Source organism: Harpia harpyja, chromosome 16, assembly GCF_026419915.1.
Source record: "Harpia harpyja isolate bHarHar1 chromosome 16, bHarHar1 primary haplotype, whole genome shotgun sequence".
NCBI classification, from domain to species: domain Eukaryota; kingdom Metazoa; phylum Chordata; class Aves; order Accipitriformes; family Accipitridae; genus Harpia; species Harpia harpyja.
The window spans coordinates 31,047,899-31,069,621 of NC_068955.1; the positions used below are offsets into that span (position 1 = coordinate 31,047,899).

At 42.9% G+C, this 21,723-nt stretch overlaps 2 protein-coding genes across 11 annotated transcripts in view; both read right to left on the reverse strand.

Moving 5' to 3' along the window:
* LOC128152989 (golgin subfamily B member 1-like) overlaps window positions 1–4,108 on the reverse strand; it is a 41,461-nt gene extending 37,353 nt beyond the window's left edge. For 5 of the 7 annotated variants that reach the window (XM_052811791.1, XM_052811790.1, XM_052811789.1 and 2 more), the window contains exons 1-5: window positions 4,049–4,108; window positions 3,256–3,399; window positions 2,188–2,334; window positions 917–1,039; window positions 141–308 (exon numbers count right to left, since the gene is read on the reverse strand). In XM_052811791.1, the coding sequence (XP_052667751.1) occupies window positions 141–308; window positions 917–1,039; window positions 2,188–2,334; window positions 3,256–3,399; window positions 4,049–4,093 (627 nt within the window). In that variant the 5' untranslated portion in view covers window positions 4,094–4,108. Of the gene's footprint in view, window positions 1–26; window positions 309–916; window positions 1,040–2,187; window positions 2,335–3,255; window positions 3,419–4,048 lie in introns of those variants that run through there. The other 2 variants (XM_052811792.1, XM_052811794.1) reach the window with 2 other exon arrangements.
* Window positions 4,109–11,789: 7,681 nt separating this feature from the next.
* CD59 (CD59 molecule (CD59 blood group)) lies at window positions 11,790–18,232 on the reverse strand. 4 transcript variants are annotated; one of them, XM_052811585.1, is made up of 5 exons: window positions 18,123–18,186; window positions 16,188–16,249; window positions 15,621–15,693; window positions 14,843–14,944; window positions 11,790–13,422 (listed from the first exon to the last, which is right to left on the reverse strand). In XM_052811585.1, exons 3-5 carry the CDS (start codon window positions 15,682–15,684, stop codon window positions 13,229–13,231), a joined length of 360 nt encoding a protein of 119 aa, XP_052667545.1. In that variant the 5' UTR covers window positions 15,685–15,693; window positions 16,188–16,249; window positions 18,123–18,186; the 3' UTR covers window positions 11,790–13,228. The 4 variants fall into 4 exon arrangements, with proteins under 4 accessions (XP_052667545.1, XP_052667546.1, XP_052667547.1 ...); XM_052811586.1 differs by having other exon boundaries at window positions 16,174–16,249; window positions 18,123–18,181; XM_052811587.1 differs by having other exon boundaries at window positions 15,621–15,698; window positions 16,174–16,249; window positions 18,123–18,180.
* Window positions 18,233–21,723: the final 3,491 nt, after the last annotated feature.

Sequence of the window (21,723 nt, forward strand, 5' to 3'; positions counted from 1 at the left end):
ATAATCAGTAAAGAATTTTTATTCACATGAATAACTGCAGAGGATTTGTGCTTCAGAGAAGGATCCACCATATAACGCATCAGAATTCGTTGATTCCTTGAAACCTCTATGGAGATTTTATATTTGAGCTGCTAATATACCTTCAATTCTTCATTCGGCAAGAGTATTTCATTGGAAACACCACTTGATCCACAGGCTATCTGTAAATCGATGATATAAGCATCTCTTTCAGCTAACTTCTTTTCTTTCTCTGCCAGCATGGCATCCATTTCAGCCCCCCGACAGCGCTGGACCTCCAGTTCAACACTCTGAAAATGAAGAGACAGCATTGCTTGTAATCTATACTTCTACCACCTACAGCAGAGAAGAACCGTTTGCGTTATTTCCTTATTGCCTGTTTTAGGGTACTGAAAAAATTACAATCAAATTCATAACCTGGTTCAATTTTAGGTGTAATCTTTAATTACTGAGCCTTTCTCTCTGAAGTTCTGCAACATTCACATTCCTGCCACTTTCCACAGTCATGTCCACAAAACACATCACTGCACAGAACAGCTAAAAACCATAACATGAAGTCATCCCTTGCCTACATTTCCTCCTGTTATCTTATTTTTGCAAGAAGAAAAACTGAAGCAAAACAGCATTTTTGTTCAAAATTAATTTTCAAACGACTACAAAAGCATGCTTGAGGATTCACTGCTCACTGAAGACACAGTGACAGAATTCTCACTGCGTTTGCTCGGGCAGGTTGTAGCATATAAACTTCTCTCTCTACTCAACAGAAAACTCTCAGAATATCGGTTTAGTAATATAACATATAATTAAATATAAAAATATATATAAATAAATATATTTAAACATAATCCTACACAACAAATGTGAAAAACCAAACACTTAGCACCAAATAAAACACCACCTTTTTTTGTAACTCTTCATTTTTTTGTGTGAGCTGGGATTCTACTTCTTCTATTCTTCTTCTCAGTACTAATATTTTTCCACGATTTGCTGCAGCATTTTCCTGGTCGCCATCTTTTGATGCCTGCAAAAACGGGAGTTTTGCATTCCGTAAATAGGTAACACCTGACTTCCGTACCTCCAACTATTCAGATAATACTGGTGAGAAAAAGTGGACTTTACTCATGGTTTGTGTTTCAGTTCTCTTATATATTACATATTCCATGTAGGAGCTAGACAAAGCAGGCACATAATTTACATCAAGCTTGTAAAAATCTTTGTATTTAAATTATTCATGATAATTTTTGCTGCAAAGTGGACTAAAACATGCAATAAGGGCATTCACTTCCTCTAGGAATTTTAACCCATATAATCTCGCAAATGTAGTCCATATAACTCAGAGGGGAAAAAAGGACCATTGTGGGGGGGGACAGGGAAAGGTGTAAACTAAACTGTTCCTAAGCATAGTGTTCCCGTCAGAATTTCAGTACGTATAACTACTGGGTTATAGAAATTATTCGCCATTACAAAAGAAATCGAGTGCAACTGCTAAGAATATGTTTTATTAGCAAAATAGATCGGAAGCACAAATACTGCCTGTCTTTGAGGACACCTAGGGACTTCAACAAACTGATCTGTTTCTGTCCCCTTTCAGCATACCGTTAAAAAACAAACGCCCTAGAAATATTAAAGCCTTACTAAAGTTATTTTAGAAGTGTATGAAGTCAAAATATGCTATTTTGAAGAAATGCAAGTCTACTCACGCAACTGCGCTAGTACAAACATCTGAGAATCCTTGCTAACAGTAAAACACTGGTCACTTAAATGAGACATTCCTACACTTACTTTACATTTTGCTACCAAGGACATTTTTATATTTCCATTTTTGTCTTGGACATTAAATTAACAAGTTAGGTTTTGTTTTCATTTCTCCTCAAAAACTTATCTTGCTGGTTCATATGTGTTAAAACTGAGCTGCTAATAAGATGAAGATGAGTATGGATTTTTTTTACCAAAACAATTTGAAAGGAATGTACAATTTTCTATATTTCTATAGAAAGATAAAAGAAGAATGAAATAGAAATATATAGCTGGACTGACAGCACCCAGTCTACCCTGATCCTAAAATGACTCGGCTCAAAATGTGAACTTCAGTTCCACATTTGAGTCCAGCACGCAAAACTGTCTAGTCTTACACAAATTATGTCTGCTTTAAAATGCAAGGACACTTACCCTTTTTTGTTCTGCTTTTGCCTCTAAGCCTCCTGATATTGATAACTGTTTCTTAAGTTCTTCCAACTGCGAGGTTAATGATGCAACCTTGGCTTTGTTTTGCAGCTTCAACTTGGAAAGTTTGGCATCAGCAGATTCCTTCTCCTCCTACAAACATCAAAGTCATGAAGGACTAAATTAGCTACATGAACAAGTCCATCCTTCAATTCTTGGGGGGGGGGGGGGGGGGGGGGGGGGGAGAGAGAGATCTAAAGTGATTACCAAAAAAATCTTTCCCCTGAACAGACACTATAATGTCACATGCAACAGATCCACATATATGAAACAAACCTCCTTTCATTATTTAACTCTCTGCACATGGTTATTATTCTTGTACACAATCCAGAGCATTATGATGTTAGAAATTTTCCTATTTGTTGATAGCAATACAATTCAGGGCTTGATTTTTTAACAAAAGAGGAGGTTTGGGGGAGGGGGGTTGATGCAAAGAGAAAGACACCTTCATAATACTATATAAGCATATTTCATTTAAAGAGACGACTTAATTTACAATTGAGGTTTTTTTTTTCCTAACGTCAGTCAAAAGCAGAGGATAATATACAGTAGCATTAACAGTAAGATCATTATACAACAAAAAAACATTTATAGTGGAAGGAGAAATAAAAAATTATGTACAGAAATTCAATTTGAGGTAAGTTGGCATCTCACTAAATGCCCAGTAACGATTTGGATGGTGTTTTTTCCCCATATTTAGCCTAAAATGACCATGCACCTCTAGCTCTGGGCAAGTCAGTCTGTCCCTTGCAATTATTAAGTGCATCTGCTCATGCAAGGAACACATGTTGCCTGTGTAATACCCAAACCCAGTTACAATTTTGGAAGAGAAGACACACTGGCAAAAAGCGGGTAACATCCAGGAACCATAACAGCTAATTGTGACCAATGCTTCTTGTGTTCCTACAGTTGCTATAACTGACTATAAGCCTGTATCTATGACAACAGCTCATGTTAAACAGGACCGAAGGGGTTTTTTAAACACTCTTTTTGACAAGAATACACGTATGGTACCTTTAACTGAAGATCTTTATTTCGAAGCTCAGCATCCTTCTCTCTGACAAGCTCCTTTAGCTGTGTTACCAGCTGTTCAGTACTTGTCAGCTGTTCAGTCAAATCTGTCACCGACATGCTTCTTGCATCTTGTGAGCCTGCAGCCTGCAGACATTAAGTATACCTTGAACAAACAAAATGGTGCAGGACAACACTGCTTCTGCAAAAAGTCTTCACTTGGTGTTTGTTTGGGGTTTTTTAATAAGATTTGCTGAATGTGTTTAAGAGTGCAATAAACTAAAACTTACATGTACCATAGGTACCTATACCAGTCCATTTTTAGCAAGTTTGATAGACACATGAAATTATAAATCTTAGAAACTGGTTTAGGAATATTAGTTTGAAATACAGCAAAACCATCAAAGGTATCTGAAACTGAATTTCCTCATCTACTGGATTTGCATCACAACAACCAGTAGTAGTGTTACTGAACCTAGTGGCAACACAATATTGATATTGACCATACTAAACACAAAAAATACACTTGGGATAAAGCTTGTTTTCTTAAAGCAAGAGAAGCATAGTGAAGAGGGAACAGAGCAGCTGTGTTATGCACAAGAGATTAAACACCAAGCAGACAGGAAGCAAGAACCCAACCTGACTTTGAGAGTCCTAAAACTGAGTCATGGTAAAAATAGTTAAGCAACTTATTTATGAAAGAGCAAATACACACGAGTAGTATATCATCAACTAAAGATCCTCTAAGTCAGAAATTCTTAAGAAAATATTATTTTAACAGTAATTCAGTACTTACTACTGTTTTGGAAGGAGAATCATCTCCACTACCCCATTTCCACATAGTTTCACGATGGCTATGAAAAAATAAATGAAATAATACCACGGTAAGCATCAGTGATTCTCAGATAACTGTAATTAACTCGTACTTCTCTCTACATATTTCACTGTAAAATGCTTGAAACTAATTGGTTTGTTCAATTCTGACAGCACCTCTGATCTCCACCACATTACTAGTTGTTGAGAAATAATGAAATTATGTACAAAATATGCGTAGTATGCCTTTTCTAAAAGCTGCTAGTCAGTAAAGTGTCAATACTATCAAAAATAATCCAAAGAAGTCTTTAAAGAGTAAATGCCATAAAGCATTGTTCAGCATAGTTGCTTCTCCCACATTTAAACAGAAGATACAAACCACATATAGTTTGCTAATATTTAACCTGACCTTAAACACTGCCTGCCACTGCAATATAACAGGGATTATATCAACGAATATTTCTGTAAAATCATATATAAAGACTAAAAACATTAAAGAGCGTCAAACTGCATTAATTGCTGTGTGACTGCTGCATATCTGAAAGACACAAGGAGTGTTGCAACCCTTGAGGTCACTGATCAGCATATAAAATGCCTGCATCTGAAACCCCAGGAACAGCAAGGTATTCCTTGCTTCTTTTGCTCACAGTCAAGCACCACAAATTTCTAAATGGCACCAAAGTACCAGACATAATTACAGTTTCTGATCAAAGCAAGCTGTAGCTTTCTAATAAACACAAGTATAGGCCATAACAAGGCTTTAAAAAGCAAAATCCTAAAGATCATGTAGGTACAAGGCAGCTCAAAGGTTAAGACCTTTACGGAATAATAGTGACAAACTTGGTTGAGAAAAAAAATGGGCAAACTCTATAAAATAGCCCATGCAGTAAATTCGAAATTGTGTCTCAGAGAGATTATCTTAAGAGCAGACTAACATATCCTGCTCTGCCTCTGGATATTCCATCCACAGAGCAGGATGAACTGAGAAGAGAAGCTGTACCTGTTCAGTAATTTTCACTCTCAACTAGCAACACCCAGAGGAAAACAATCTGTCCTTTCTAATCTGTATTACAGACTTTTGAAATACGCATACATAGATCAGTCTGAATTTGGAAAACAGTTTACAATAAACATTAGCACATAGCTTATCTTAAAGAGTATGCAGAATGCTAGCAGAGGCAGCTTTTAAAGCTGTTTATCACTTCGAAGCTAAACCCAGGAATCACAGACTGCAATCTATGGCCTACATTATCTACAAGGCCAAACTGGATTACGCCAAGAATCTTTTCGAACATTAAAATCAATAAACGAGCCACGGGCTTGAGGATCAGAATTACAGAACTTGTAAGTAAAAACCCCTCTCATAACTCCTCCAGAGCCGTAACATCAAATCTGTTCTCACTGAAAAGCTCATTTCCGGATACATAAAAGGGTTACCCAGGTACAAAGAGGACAAAATGACTCACTAGATGTAATGTGGTGGCACATTTGTATTTAATTTATTAATATTTTAGCTCATTTCCAGCTCCAACTGATGCAATACTTTTGCTCACTTCACGTGCCAGCATTCCTACCTGAATACCTTAACCACTACTTTCTGATGTATTTTGATTTACATCAGGGACACTAAATATTGACGAGTTTTCCAAATCAAGCTGGGAAACGAAACTGAACAGACTTTCCTTACCCAGCATGAAATCAACCAATAACGGTTTTGCTCTTCTTCTGGGGTACAGACAGCAAGTTAAAGCACTAAAGTTGGTGAAGCTGCAATCTGAACGCTGGACTGCTCAACTCCATCCCTTCTCCTTGCAGTATGTCTAAACAGAATTCAATTAAGTTTTCTATTACGATTTTCCTTCCTTTGGAGGCCTATGTCCTGGACATAGCACTATCAGCGTAAGAGAAGCAGGGAGTCCAAATCATCTGTGGCTACCCTCTCTGAAGTTTTTACAGTGACAGATAATTTGTCTTTCCCCTCTAAGTTCAAACTGCTCACCCTCACTTTCAAGGTTTCACATTGCTTCATCACTGCCAGTACCTCACCCTGCTCTTCATCTTGCATATTCTACTGTGTTGATGACCATTGTTCGTCACCCACTACGCACTCATTTCCATTAATCTCTTCTTCACTGAAGAACAACAAGCAGGATACTCAAACCTTTCACAAATTCCACAAGATACAACGAAGGCTCACTTAATTTTATGAAACAAGTTTCTTCTGATGCTCAAAGTACAACTGGCTCTTATCACAACGGGATGTTACCAAAAAAAAAGTCCCATTGGCAGCTTTGCCTTCATATTCATCCATTCTGTTGTCCCAGCACTACCTGCAGCCAAATCCAGCTAAAAAAACCTAACCATGAATTATTCATCTGGGTAGTTTCTGGCCTACTTACTGCACTTAAGTCAGATATCACAGGACCCGGCTCAAGGGGCACTCAGGAGCACACAACAGCGGACAGGACAGATTTCAGCAGCAGCTCATACTGAAGCGGTCACAGAAATCCTACAGCTTGAGGGTGAGCAATCTACATGGTAAAGTACTGAATGGCATTGTTACAAACACCTACTCGGATGACTACGAGGCAGAGAAACGGTCCGCTGACTCCTGCAGAAGTACTCGTGTTCGTCTAACTTTCCCCACGTCTATTACAACACCGTTTGGATATAAAAAATGGCTTCAAAGAGCACTCGTTTGAGTTCTTACTATGAAGCTATTAAGGTAGGACCTTTCCTCCTTCTCTTGCAGAAATACAGATGGTAGAAGAAAACCCTGAGGCAGAACTCCACTCCTCTTACTACCAAGGAAGGTAATGGCAGTCCCCTTTCTCCTCTCTTCCACAAGACTACAGCAGAAAAGCAGACAATAGCAGAAGTGTGTAAAAACTCAGTAAAGTGTTTTATTATTTTAAATCCATTTCCTAGAACAATTTTGTGCTTTAAACATGCATACTAAAAGAAAAGCATTTTAATATAATTATTTTCTTCTTATATCTGCAATTTTTGCTTTTGTCCTTGTTTGATGGCTTGCCAAGATGTTGGTTCTTCTGCTGAATAAGCTAAGCTTGTTTTCAAATGGTCTGTGCCATCTACGACTTAAAAGCTCTTGGACAAAAACTGCACGACCACGTGACATACAGCAAAGAAGCACAAACACTGAAGCCGTGTTAATCAAACCACAAGCACTCTGTAAAGTTAATATAAGAGTACACTTATACGGCTATTACTGGTGTCTATTATAAGCACTATTTCTTAATAGCACTGACCACATTCTCCTCTTAAAAATAATATACAAGGGAAGTACTCATTTGTAACAGTATACCACTGGAGAAACAAGATACCAGCGCAGAGCCCCCCGTGAAGCGCAGGTGCATGTGGGGTGCAGAGAATTAGCTATTTCCACCCGAGCAGCCGGATGCAGTTCCCCCTGCTCGGCGTTTCTGCAGTGCAGTGCTATCAGCAGCCTGTGACAGGAGGTGTTAAGACACCAACCCACCTCCCCGCCCCGTTTTCGGCGGGGCTCCCCGTGCTGAATGCCTTCACCACAGCAAGCCCCAGGGCGGGGAGCACCTTTTAGTCCATTTCACACCCGGGCACAAGGCAGGGAGACCGGGCTGGCCGGGAGCCTTCCTCCCCGCCTCACCTCCCTGGGCACGGCCTGCTCTGCCAGCGGCCCAAGGGGGCTCTGGGGACGGGCCCAGAGAGGCGCGGCAAAGCCTAAAGGCGACGGGAAGGGAATAAAACACAGCCAGGCGAACCCCTGCCGCCCCACTCACCTGCGGGGGTGCCGGTAGGGCGGCCGGGCCCTGCTCCTTCCTCTTCCTCTTCCTCTTCCTCCTCCTTCCTCCTCCTCCTCCTCCTCCTCTTCCCTCAGCGCGGCCTCCGCCGCATCCGCCACGCCCCGGCGGGAAACGTCAGCCGGCGGCTGCCAGCGCCCCCTGGCGGCGCGGAGGACCGCGGTGCGGCAGCACTCGCATCCCCTCCCCCCCCCCCCCCCGCAAATAAAACCAGAACAAAACGTTTTTACCGAGGATAAAATTAAAAATAAGCCCCCAAGACAATTAAAAAAAAAAAAGAGAGGAAGATAAACGTTCAGTGGAAGAGAGCAGAATGGTCAAGGAAAGGTTGGAGAGGCACTTTCCCAACCTGAGGAAGAATTTGTAGGGGGGAGAAGGGTAACCCTGCAAAAAAGGACCAGAATATCTTCCGCTTGTATGGGACCATGACAGCAATGGTCTTAAATTTCAGCAAGGAACATGAAGTTAAACGTTAGGAAAAAGTGAAGCCCTGTGATAAAATTCCCGTAGAGGGAAGGAATTTCATTCAGCGGCGGTTTTCGAGGTTAGCAAGGGCACACAGAGCGTCACGAAAATCCGCAACCGGCCCGTGCCGACCAAGGAAAGGGGCTAGGACGCATCGTGGAGAAACCCAGGAGTAAAGGGTTGATGTGCGTGAGGTGTCCCAGCCAAACTGGGGCACCCCAAATGTGGTTTTACACGGGGTCCTTACACCCTTCAAATGGCCAGGTACGACACGACGCTGGCGTTACCTTGGTTGTTCGGGGGTATCTTTTATCCTTCACGGACAGCTCTAAGCTTCCAAGAAGCAAAGTCCTTCTTTCCAGGGCCAGGCTGTCCTTAGGTTTGTTATACTTACACATGCACAATGCCAGTCTCCAGTAAAATTCCACTACTTCACTATATTGCAGTGTATAATGCGAAGTAATATATACCTTAACAAAGTTAAACACTTTGATACTATAAAGACTGGTTGCTGTATAGTTAGGGAAGGGAATTGTCATAACAATAGTTACATTGATCTTGCTTTCAGGGAGAGAGATGGATCCAAAGTCCTTCTTCTAAGCAGAAAAAAGAAAACCGCCTCCAGCTTTCTACGGGTATAAGTACAAAAGCAAGCTGTACATTGCATCTGGCAGCAGCAGCATTTGTATTTTGCCTTCTGTAATAGGTTAGATAGTCATTTTTCCTGTGTGCAAACTGGAGCTTTCTAGCAGTATCTGGCACTGTCTGGTTTCTGGTGTGTCCCAGCTACTGCCCAGGCATTTCCCAGACAAGCGTGAGTTCAGGCTCTTTTCAGCGGTGCCCGGTGCCAGGACCAGAGGCAACGGGCACAACGTGAAACCCAGGACGTTCCCTCTGAACATCAGGAAACACTTTTTCACTGTGAGGGTGACCGAGCAGAGGGTTGGACCAGATACCTCCAGAGGTCCCTTCCAGTCTCAGCCAGTCTGTGACTCTGTGACTTCCCACCAGTCCCTCAGTTCCTTGCAATTAGCTGTTACAACCAGAAAAGAGCTAAATTCCAGTCCGTCCAGTAACAGGGCCATGATTAGATATAAATAAGAGTCAAGAAATTATCATACACATTAACCCTACTGTTACGCAGAGTGAAAAATCACCGACTTAAGAATAGGGATGGATGTAAAAGTGAACAGTCACAAAAGTACACACAAATGACCAATTAATGCTACAGAAAATTTTATAACAACCTGATGGGGGTTATTTGCTCAGTAGCTCAGAGCAAAGATGGACCTGTCTTTAAATCATATACAAACCTAAAGCAAAACCAATTATTTGCACCGATGCGATACTTGTGCGCAGAATTGATCACTGGCACCCTGTACTATATTGTCTTACCATCACTAACTGGAATTGTATTTGATCTAAGGTTTTGATGGCTCTCGACACCCATCTTTGAGGGCTGGCCATCAAATCTGGACGTAATAGAGCAGCAGTAGGAGAAGTGCCAAAGTTCAAGCAGCAGTCACTGTTCAAAAATTCTTTCTGCAGGAGAGAGCTCACCTGTCAGACCACGCCAGCTTAGAAGACACAAATATATACCAAAACACGAAACCCTGCATCACAATTTAGCTTGTAAATAGCATGAGATGAGAATCAGCCTACATAACTAATCTGCCTTTCCCAGGAGAGAGATAAAAGGGATACTTTCCACTTGAAATCTAGCCATTTTTTTGAAAGTTGTTTGCTATCATAGCAAATTCTCTTACTTTGCTACACGCATTCTCACCACAAGAATTAAACAATGTTCCTGTTGATCTTTACAAAACAAGTGGCCTTCTAGAGTACAAACCACAAGGACTCATTGCTCAAGCTGCTTGGAGAAGAGAAAGAAAGGAGAAATATGACAGATTAGACAAGAAAGTATTCAAGGCTATCAAAACCCAAATATTAAAAATTATTTTTCAAACTATTATCAGACAGACAAAATACAGAGCTTCTTTTTGTGCTTATAAAAAAAAAAACTCTTTTACTATGCAGACCATACAGCAATAAAACAGGTTTAAAAGTGCCAACCATCAAAAGAGGGACATTGGCAATATAGTAGAGAAAAAAAAACGGTTTAAGCATAAGGAATCTATCAGCTTGTCTAAGACAAGTAAATTTCTTTGCCACAAACCTTCCCACAACTGTATATTGAGTCCATGCTTTAATACCACTTTTTCATCTGAGATGAGCAAGAGCTTGACAAATGGTGGTGCATCAGTGGAAAAAGTGACTGCCCAGAAATTACTGTATTTTAAGTGTCTGCTTTTGTTAACGAGATGGGAAATAAAAAGGTGGAAGGACAAGAGACTGGGAAATCAAGGACTGTTTTCTTCTTTCTAGCACAACATCAAATCACCATTTCTAGTACCTGTTGGATTGAGAATGCACATCAAAAGGTTCAAAGTATAATTAGGCTGTGAGAGAGGAGGAAAATACTGTCTTCCAGTTGTCTGGCTTCACAAATATCAACTAAAATGCTTTCTATTCAAATTGGCCACACTCTTCACGCCAATGGTTTTTATTAAGATCATTTACAACTTAGGGAGTATCAATCACATGCAACCATTTTCCCTCCTGAAACAGGTACCAGAAGTTAGCTAAAGCTAAGAACTAAGTGGGGGGAGAAGAGGGAGGGAAGAAACAACCAATACTTCCCCAAAGAAGTCTAGTCAGTACGTAGGAGAATAAAAACACGTGACAGTGGAAAACTGCAGACAGGATTGCTCCGACAGCAGTCACAGTAAGGATGTTACATGTCATGCTTCAGCTGTTAAAGCAGTCACACAGGCAGAACTCTTTTTTCCTCAAATCATGCCATATTCGTATCTCCAACAAGACAATTCTCAAGTAGAAGAGACTGAGGGACCACTTATTCTACTGCTTCCCCCAGTGCCACATCACTGTTAGTTCACCTAGAGAAAGGTCACTAACTCTCCTCATTTCCAAGCACAGAAGGGTTTGGGTTGGAAGGGACCTTTAGAGGTCATCTAGTGCAACCCCCCTGCAACGAGCAGGGACATCTTCAGCTAGATCAGGTCGCTCAGAGCCCCGTCCGACCCGACCTTGGATGTCTCCAGGGATGGGGCATCCACCACCTCTCTGGGCAACCTGCTCCAGCGTTTCACCACCCTCACCGTAAAACATTTCTTCCTTCTATCTAGCCTGAATCTATACCCTCTTTTAGTTTAAATCCATTACCCCTCGTCCTATTAAACAGCTCCCTAAAGCAAATAACCACTCTGCCAAAGCTAACCGACTACACGTAGCACCCATCTCCAGAGAAGAAGTGAGAGAAGTCTACTTGCAACTTGTTGAGAGTCTCTGGATGGGAAGCGTGGAGGCATCTCACGTGGAAATGCCTAGAGTTATGTCCAGCTGTAAATAGCGCGCCAATAAGTAGCCACACTCTCCACATTTTCTTTTTTGACATTTTTATTAATCAAAGACAGGATGATTCCCATATTTTGAGTGATCAGAGAGATCCCAGGATGCTTTCATAGCTAAGATAAGCTTAACTAAAAGATACATTGCAGAATATATCACGGAGTTGGAGTAACACCCTTGTTATGACTGGGTGAACTGGTGTCACTGGCACCCTGCGTAGCACAAGCGAGCGTCCTCAGAAAGAGAATACGCCATTGGCAATGGACCACAACTCTTGCAGGAACATGCCAAGAGCTCCAGAAGAGAAAAAGCAGAATTTGACATTGTACCTGACTGAGAGGGTCCCCAGCTACCACAGAAGTATCAAAGGTCTGTCTCCACCACTGAGGCAGAGCAATGTACATACTATTTCAGCTCCAGACCTCTTACACATCCAAACCAAGCGTTTTTTTCTTCATGCTATATAAATACATGTATATTTTGTACTGGCATTTACAGAGTTGCATAAAAGTCAAAATAGAAAGTTCTGCAAGGTTTTTTTAATACTTTTAGGTGGGAGCTTGAAGGGTTAAGTTTACATGTCACTTTTTTCAACAAAAACCAAAAGCTGACTATGTGGGAAAATAACCTAGATGTGCCACTTCAATTCCTTAGCATTTTATAATTTTCAGTATACCAATAAATACTCAGTGCAAAGCACATGCTTAGTTAAAATCCTAGACATGGATAAAGTATAAGGGTGGAAAAAAGCAGCTAACGTGTCGTCTGCATGCTCATGGAAATATAAAAAGAGAGTAAAGTGTTTCTCACTTACAGCATTATTTTCGTTTTGGCTTAGGAAATGTAGATGCTTCCTCCCAAAATAACAGTACTTACAAGGATATATCATTGGCTTGTAAAAAGAAAAGAAAAACGTTACAGTGATGGCAACAAAGAGTCTACATCACTTGAAACTAAACATTGCCATAGTCATCATGAAGACTGCAGCAAGTTTATACTTATGATCCAACACTTCTTGTGTTGAGGGCAAATCCACTGCTTGGTGTATGACAAGGGAGCACCCCCCCCCAAAATAAACCACCCCCCAAAATCCCAACAAAAATAAGTACAATTTTAAGAAATTATAGCTTTCCAGCATAAAACCTATAGTATTCCTTCCCTTTCACATCACCCACTGAAGTTTGCCCAGGTTCTCCACAAGATGACACTACTTCCTAACAAGTTATTTTCCCCATGAAGGCGGCAGGCCAAAATACATGAATTCCCTATAACTGGTAACAATATACATCTCCTTCCCGTGAATGGAGACAGTGATTTAACAGATGGAACCTCAGGAAACAGAATTTAAAATTAAAAGGTAACGTTTCTGCCCACGATTAGGAACTGAAAATGCGAAAAGTACAATTCAGAAGAGCGTTAATGATTTTGTATAACTTCAGCTTGAAAGTACGGCATACAAATCAGGATTATTACAGAAGCATCCATAACATGGTCATTACAGAGGCAATACTGAAGGCTGCTTTGTTAACCTTAGTAATTGTGCTCTCATTGCACAAGTCGTGTTGGCAGCAAAAGAATTCAAAATTATCCAACTGGAAGAATTCAGCAATATCATTCACACTGCACTGGGATGCCTTCCAGCAGGAGAAAGTTCTCAATTTACCTACAAAAAAAAAAAATTAAACAGATTAAGAGAATATTGAAAGTAATACCATTTTCGGTACGGAGAGAGAATCACTGCCTAGACTGTCACGTACTTGCTTTTTTAGCTTCTTTCAATTGTTTATAAATTTCCAAATTTGCCTTCACTAGGAATTTAGTAGTGCGAATAGCGACAGCAAGCCATGGTCCTGCCTCCACAGCACTCTCTTGTAGCTCTTAGCCATAGGTTAAGAAAGATTTCCAGCTCAAGCTTACCAGTGCTTCCAATTCAGTCCAAATGACCCACTGGGAGATACAGGGTGAAGCCTGAGTGATACCTACTCTGGGGCTCCTGCCAGAGAAGGCTAGTGCATCACCATCCAGCTCATCCCGTTGGATCTAACCAGCTTCATTTCCAGAAGCAACATTCGGAAGACAGAGCTTGAAGAGCAGAAGAGTCCTCCCCTTTTTTTTCTCATTCCCCTGGACACCAGAGATCAAACACCTTGTCTTCCACTGACCCTAGCTCGACACCTCAAGTACTCGACTCCCGACTCTGCCGATGGACAACCGCCCTAGGCTGCATGCCAGAAAGCCTACGCTTTGTGCTCATGAAGATTTAGGCTCAAGGGAAATAGCGAAAGAGAAAATTCCGATGCAAGCAGCAGAGAGCAGCATCCTGGTCCAGCAGCGTTACAAGAAGCTTCATTCCTCCACGCCAAGGCATGAGCCTTAGCAGGGACCTTGCCAGGGAACAGAGCGGTCCCACCCCATCTGGGTTCCCGCTGTCCGAAGCCAGCCCAAAAGTCTTTCTAGAGCAGAGGGAACCAGTTGGGAAAGCAGGAGATTATTTCAGTTGACTTGGTACTTCTGTTTTTCCAATGAAACTCCTCCTGTCACCGGTAGTAAGAGAGTTACTTAAATGTTAACAACTAGAGCAATAATTCTATGCGCTCAACATCCCTGACCGTCTTTCTGAGATGCAGGTCACTTCCCCCTCAGGAAAAGATAATTTGTTTTAATAGTGTCAATTCATAAACAACTGAGTCTTCACCTGCAGGTTTATTTTGTGGGTTACACATGCTTTATCTGTTTTTAGAGAGTAACAAATTCAGGGCAAAGGTTTTGTATTTTAAAGTCAATGCTGTCTCCTGCTTTTTTCCATCTCCCTTGGGTGGTGGGTTTTTTGTTGGTGGGGTTTGTTTTTTTTTCAAATCTGGATATACAGTTATCTCTGTATATGCTCGTACAAATATAAATCAGCTATCTAAATCGTCATTATCTGTATTAGTTGCTTGGATATAAGCATGACCTTCAAAAGTATTTGCAGCCTTCTTTTGAGTGAGGCTAAGAAATGCACGCTAAGGCCAGATTACAAGCGTACAGGCAATGAAAACTGATATAACCATGTTTATTTTAGTTCTGTGGAACAGTATACATACCAAATTTCATCTGCAAGCAAGTATCTTCAGTCGCTAAGCAAGTACTATTGGTCTTGCACAAGGAAGGGCTGTTCTCGCAGTGGTAGCACCTTAGGGTATAACCTAAGAAGACAAGGGTTTATCTTTACTGAAGAGTAAAGTACTGAAACAGCAGCAGCATTAAAAAGGAAAAAGAGGTGAATCACTATCTGCATCTAACTGTCAGAAAACATATGCCTGGTTATTAAACTCAAGACTTAAGCTAAAATTTACAAGCTTTTGTCAGGGTACAAATTGAGACAGGCAGTTTTGAAAGGAAGATTTTGAAGCGTGTACTTAGGCCATTTTTCAAACCACTTACCTTTATGTGCCTGCAGAACAAGATACAAAATGTCTGCTTCTTTTATCTACTCTTAAAGACTGCCTTTTCCAAAAGGACAGACAACAAGAGACACTTTCAGAATTTTATTCTAGCCCTTCTTTATTTCATCTCATTTCTCTCCCGTGCCATACACCTACTTTCCAATTTACATACCAGGAATCCAATCTTCTAGCAGCAAAACACACCAGTCTGTCGCCGTATTAAGCAGCATCATATTCTGCACCCAGTTCTCTCTTCTGACCAAAGACAATCAGCAAGAGAAACTAAGCCCTGCTTCGATGGTTTCCGTCATTCCCCAAAGTCGTATCAAATAATCCAGGCCTTTCCTTGTTATTTTTCCTCCTCCGACATTTTTTCCATGATTTCCTCACCCCCAGTCATAACATTACATCAGGAAAGTACCTCCCTTATACTCACCGCAACTACAAAAAGCAACCAGAACAATGCAGGCAGTTAATATGACGCAGTTCATCTTGATCATGCTTCTTGCCTAAGTTGGAGGCACAAATACACGTTACATGTTTATTATATTTAAAAGCTACATGAAACTAGCAAAATACATGGCGAGGAATCGAGGTTTCAAGACTCGATTCAGTATGGAGCTGAAGGCATTGGCCAGGAAAACCAGTGAAAGAGAAGAGAGAAAAGTAAATTTGCACTTTCCGAAAAAGGATTTTTATTCTGAGAACTGAGATTTGAGCCCCGACAGGCTGTGGACGGGTCTCCTTGCTCCCCTCCGATTACACCATTCAACAGGTCTCCCTATTTCTTACAGCTACAAATGCACCTAACAAAAAAGAGAGGCCATTTAGATCTCGAATGCTTTTTCTTTTACAGCAGTTCCCCAATAACCCTGGAGCCAGACTGCGCTCCTTTCTTCTCTCTCATCGGGTTGCAAGAGATTTGTCTGCGCTACGGGGGCTTTCGCCTCTCCCCTCCCAAAATTTCTCCCTCTCACTGAGGGACTGACCTGCAATAACCCACCAAGCGACTGCAGTGATGGCTCGAGTCCTCCACGATCACTGTATTCCACAGGTAGCAGTGAGCTAGGAAGGTGAGGATTTTTTTTAACAGAGACAACTCCAAAGCAGGAGTCGTTAGATTTCTGCACACAGGTTCTGAACTACAAACAATAATATCTACTACTAAAAAAATCTCTGCTATTGCAGAGTAGGCTACTCAGACTCAGTATCAAGAAGATACAAGGGGGAGAGAGGGACAGAGGGGCCGTACTTGCGCTAGGAGGGCATGATTTCATGTTTGTCTTCAAAGCTCAAGTGGGATTGCAAGTCCCAAAAAATTAAAGGCATTCAGATAACAAGTTTCACTTACGATAAGACTGCAGCGAAACAGTTACATTGCTGCTCTTGACCCTGTTAACACTGCTTGAAGCTATTTCTATATGCAGCTAAGAGTCTAGCGTGGCAGACCACAATTATGTTGAGATGGAGTTTTTTCCTCCCAGAAGACTGACTGTGGACTTGAAAAGACGATTTCATAATAAAACAATACTGAAATTCTTTTCAACCTTAAGTCTAGTTCATTTTTCTACTGACAAAAACGACCCAAATCACAGAAAAAACCCCACCCCAAAACCAAACCACTAACTTTTTTTCCTGTCTGTATGATCTCCTGTTGAGCAGGAGAACCAAGAAAAAACCAACCCCATAATGTGCAAGACGAGACGATTTTCTGGGGTAAACAACTTTGTGAGAAGCCTTCCAAGACCAGAGCCTCATCCCACAGTGACGTGAATCTGCGGGAGTGCCGCTAGTCTGGTGGTTAAAGCAAGAGCCATTCTGGACAGCAACAAGAACCTCCCTGGGAACTTCTCCATCTTCCCGGAGCCCTCAATCGCCCAATGCCGTCGGCAGAGTAAAACAGTTTCGCCTTTTAGCAAAAGCAAGTCGTGAGCAGAATAAATATAAGGCAGGTTAGTAAAAATCATCATAGCCAGCATAACAGCTTTGACAGGAGTCATTCAACCAATCTATTTTTGTGAAAATGAGTAATTTTCTTTTGTACTCCTGAACAAAGAGATGAGAAAACAGTGAAATTTTAGCTTAGAATATAGGTATGTAGACAGCAAGTCACAACATGGCTTAAAAGAAACAAAACAGAAAACACTTCCCCAGCTGAATTTTCTAAAATGCTGCTTTAACTCAAGCATCCAACCAGTCTCAATAACAAGAAATACCAAGAAACAGCAATTCCAACAGCAAGAAAGGCTTTACTGTCTTGGTGGCGAACCAGAAGCATTCCTCTGCAGTCCCCCCTGGGAGAGCACAGTTACAAAAGCTACGCCGCTGCTTTCATCATAACCTCAGAGCAGAAAAAAGGCAAGAAAAAGGTAACTAAGGCTACAACCCCCACTCCTGGGGGGGGCCCCGGATCTGTTTTGGTTTGTTTTTTTTAAGTTAACTGCTTTTTTTTTTTGCTTTTTTTTGAACTGCAGCACACCCCGGGGAGTGTCTGCACCCCCCCCCAAGCCTTGGCCGCTGCTCTCCGGCCGTCGCTGCGGCGGGCTGGGGTGACTGGGGGGGGGCTCCCCGGTGGGAGTCCCGGTTCCCCCCCCGTTGCCCTGGGGGCGGATCGAAGCGGATCGAAGCGGATCGGCTCCGCAGCCCGCCCCGCTTTAGCGCACTGCGGTGCGGCCGCTCCGCCGGCGTGACTCAGACCCGGGGGGCGGCAGCCCAGAAATAGATAAAAACCGCCCCCCCCCCCGGGTTACTACGTTATAAATCCAGATTTCCACCTAAAACCTGCCCCCCCCCGTCCCTCCCCATTCTGAAGAAAAGGTTCTTCTGCCCGCTCGTCGTCCCCCCCCCCCAGCCCCGACCACCATTTCGCCTCAGCCAGGCTCCCAGCGAGACGAGGGGCTGCCCCCCCCCAAAAAAAAATCCCCCCCCCCTTACCTACCCCCGAGCACCGGGTACCGACCAGCCCCGCACCGGCTGCTGGAGGCGGGACGGCGACACCGCGGGGGCGACTGCGGTGACAACGCTATCGCGATAGGCTGTGCCACACCCACCCCCCCGGGGGGCGGAGCAACGGCTGTGGCCCGGCCCGGGGAGGGGAAAGGGGGGGGGCGAGACCGGGAGAAGCCGCGGGGGGGGAGAGGAGGGATCGTGGGGGAGCGTGAGCGATCGCGATAGTGCATCTCTGCGATAGACACGCACGCTGCCACAGGCGTATGGCTGTAAGCGTACCAGCTCTCAGGATTTTTTTTTTGGGGGGGGGCTTGGTGGATGGATGGAAGGAGAAATATTCCTCCCCCCCCCCGCCTCATTAGGTGGAGCTAGCTGGCCTACGCTTAATTTCTCTCCCCGAAACTAAACCCGCATTTCCCTTCTGCACACACAACCCGGGGGTCAACAGGTAAATTTGGGGGGGGGGGGGGGGGTCCCCCGGCTTCTTGCGTGGCCAGAGCAACGGAATAAGAAAATGGGATGAGCTGGATTGCAATCAAACATCACCCTCAAACGCTTTCGTCCTAAAGCGGGAGGCGGCCTGTCACACATCGCCACGTACGGTTAAATAAATGGTATGAATTAATAGACAGGAAAATGATGGAAGAGTTTTAGAACGCACAGAGGGAAACAACCAGGAACGGAAAGCGCCGGTTTCCTCCAGAGGTAGCTGAACACAGATCTAAACATTCACAACCTAGAAAAACACGGAGGGAGAGCAACAGAAACATAGTTGAGGACACCAAAAGTGGTTTTGTTATATTAACAGATTTACATCAACACTATATAGTAAAAAAAAAAAAAAAAAATTGAGCGCTGACTTGAGTACAGTATGAAATACCTGTAACTACCAGTTGTATTGAAAAAAGTATTCTGGATTTATTTTTGCTACCGCAGCACGACTGCCAATTCATTCATTAAATCTAACGTAAACCCTAAACCACTCGGAACTGAAATCAGATTCTGTCGGTGTGTTACAGCGCTTAAGATGATCATCAGTCAGCTCAGCCTATGATCTTACGTCCTTAAGCCTTTACCTCTGTTTAAGCCATAAATAAAAGCAAAGGGATGTAAGAGCAAGATGCTTGTGTGTTATTGTATGCAACTTATTAAATGAGGATCCATTCAATTAAGACTTGATATAAAAAAAATCCTTAATTTATTCATTCACTTAGAAAATTTTGCAATGAGGAACTGGGAACAACGAACTGAACTTCAGCCATAGCTGAACATTTACCCATTTTCCCTTCCTGAAATCCGTATGCAGTTTCTCCTGCAGAGGATAAATTTATCTGTATCTTCACAGATAAATGGTATTTCGAACTTGACCTGAATTTTCCACCTTACATTCTTCATACCATGTCCCGATCCAATATCGGGGAGGGTTCTTAAACGATCCCAAGAGCGAGATTAAGACACAAACGAGGTCGGATGCCGTACAACCTTACAAGTTTTATTTCCTATAACAACTGATAATAGCGATAGGACAGAGGGAAGAAGAAAGGAAAAAGAGGCAGACCTAAGCAAGAAAACAGAAGAGAGATAGCAAGACTAGTTACCACCACCACGAAGCCAGCAGTGTCCCGTTGACTTGGTCTCGATGCGGGTGATGGAGAGTCCAAGTCCAGGTTCCAGCCAAAGTCCCAAGCGCTGCAGGCTCTCTTCAGTTGCTTTTCAGTTGCTTTTTCAGGTTTTCAGTTTTTGAGAGGGGAGTACGCAGTTCTTTAACTGTCCCGGTCCCTACAATTTCTCCAAAAAGTCCACCCATTTCCACGGAGCTCATTACCATACGTGCCGCCCCGTGTTCCTCCATGGGCGCGTGCCCAGGTGTTGACGGTGGTTTCTTCACCTTGCTCGTGGGCAAGCACAGCTTAGCAGGCACCGCTAGCTTCGGGCAGATATGGCGATTTCTTCGGGGACATTTTGCGCTTACTCCCCCACAGCAACAGGATATTGAGGCTCTTTGCAGCAGCAATGTCGAGACAAACATTTCCAGCCAACACAGTCTCTTACACACCAGCAATAAGAAATTACTTGTAACAATGACAGGAAAAAAAAAAAAAATCCAGTACTGGAATAACTTGCACAGCAACTTTTGGTGGTTTTTTTTTCCCCCTCACTGGCTGGCACACCACTTGTTTTTCTCTCGCATGATGCAGTCCGCTGCCCGAGTAGGCAGCTTCTCACAGGAGCTACCCCCGCAACCCCTCCCCGCTACCAAAACCCCACCACGCAAACCCAAAACACAGTCACAGCAAGGAAATGGTGGCCAAAGGTTCTCTCCATTAAACCAGTCAGCAAAAGCCCACAAAAAAATGCTGAAGGAATCCTCCAGCGCAATTACAAGGAGACTGTCGGCGTAGGCCTCTTCCACGTACCAAAAAAGGACCAGATCAGTTACAGATTCGCGTTGGATGTGCTAGGCTTTTCACCACAGATGTTCAACAAGACTTATTTTACCTCGACAGAAGTCCTAAGCAAGCATCAGTCAGGATCCGAGTCAGGAGAAGCTGATAGAACTTCAGACTGAACCTGATGGATGGCGGCCAAAGTGAAGGACATATATATGTTATAACCTGTGCATGCGTATTGCACAGATTATAACCGCCGTAGGAAGGATTTAGCAGTTGGGTCTGCTAAACACCCACACCTGCTCGCCGGATCAGTCAGAGCACTGGTGAAGTGCTGTCTTCTGAAGCAGGACCTCGAGCCAATTCTCTCCTGCTTTCTCAGCGAAGATTTCTACAGCTCAGCAATGCTGGCAAACAGAACCGATTCCTTGTTTTCTTCGCTGGGCTCAGCCGCTTCGCTTTTCATACTGATCTGGCATAAGCTTCAGAGTTTGGGGTGGGGTGAGGAGAACCACTGGCATAAGCCCTACTTCAAACGCACATAATGAAGAGTTAACAACACTTGCAGGAACCAGATGCAGGAAGCATCTGGTAGCTTTAGCCGCCTGAAGCAATGGAATAACCTTTTTCCTGTTACAAACACGTACGCGCTTTGTACGATAACAGCAACATCATTCCCCCTACCTGGTTACCTTCTCGCTGCGTACACGCACCGTTCACAGGAGTCCTCTGACCGCCGCTTGTGCTTGGATCCGAGGCCTCAAACCCTCACATCGCGGTGCTCAGCAGCTGACACAACAGCGTTGTCCTACATCTTGGCTTCTTCTACAGTAAGGAATGATCATAGTTCCTCTTTAACAACCCAAGAGAGAACCACTCCCGGAGAAGAGGAAAAGCACCGAGAGTCAGGAGTGTTCCTGTAGAGCCTGATGACCTTCAGCCGGTATCACTTAACTAGAACATACAGATCCTGGTAAAGCACCGAACAAGCCTCCTAGCCACGAGTTACCTGTCCTTAAAAAACACACAAGACTTACAGCACTGGAGTAAATTCTAGTTCCACTAAATCCTTTTTTCACTGATCCTTTTAACAGATGATGAAATTTCGGTGAAGAAAAAGCTTTATGCCACAAACATCACATTTTCCCCTCACAGTTAATACTGAGGAACCCTCAGAACGGAAACGTTTTTAAACCACTC

Bases quoted from the DNA above. Each gene is read 5' to 3' on its own strand.
- CD59 (XM_052811584.1), bottom strand. From the start codon at position 15,684: ATGATCAAGATGAACTGCGTCATATTAACTGCCTGCATTGTTCTGGTT. The intron at 14,945-15,620 runs GTGAGTATAAGG...TTGTCTTCTTAG, and splicing joins GGTTGCTTTTTGTAGTTGCG to GTTATACCCTAAGGTGCTAC. The intron at 13,423-14,842 runs GTATGTATACTG...TTTTTTTTGTAG, and splicing joins TTGCTTGCAGATGAAATTTG to GTAAATTGAGAACTTTCTCC.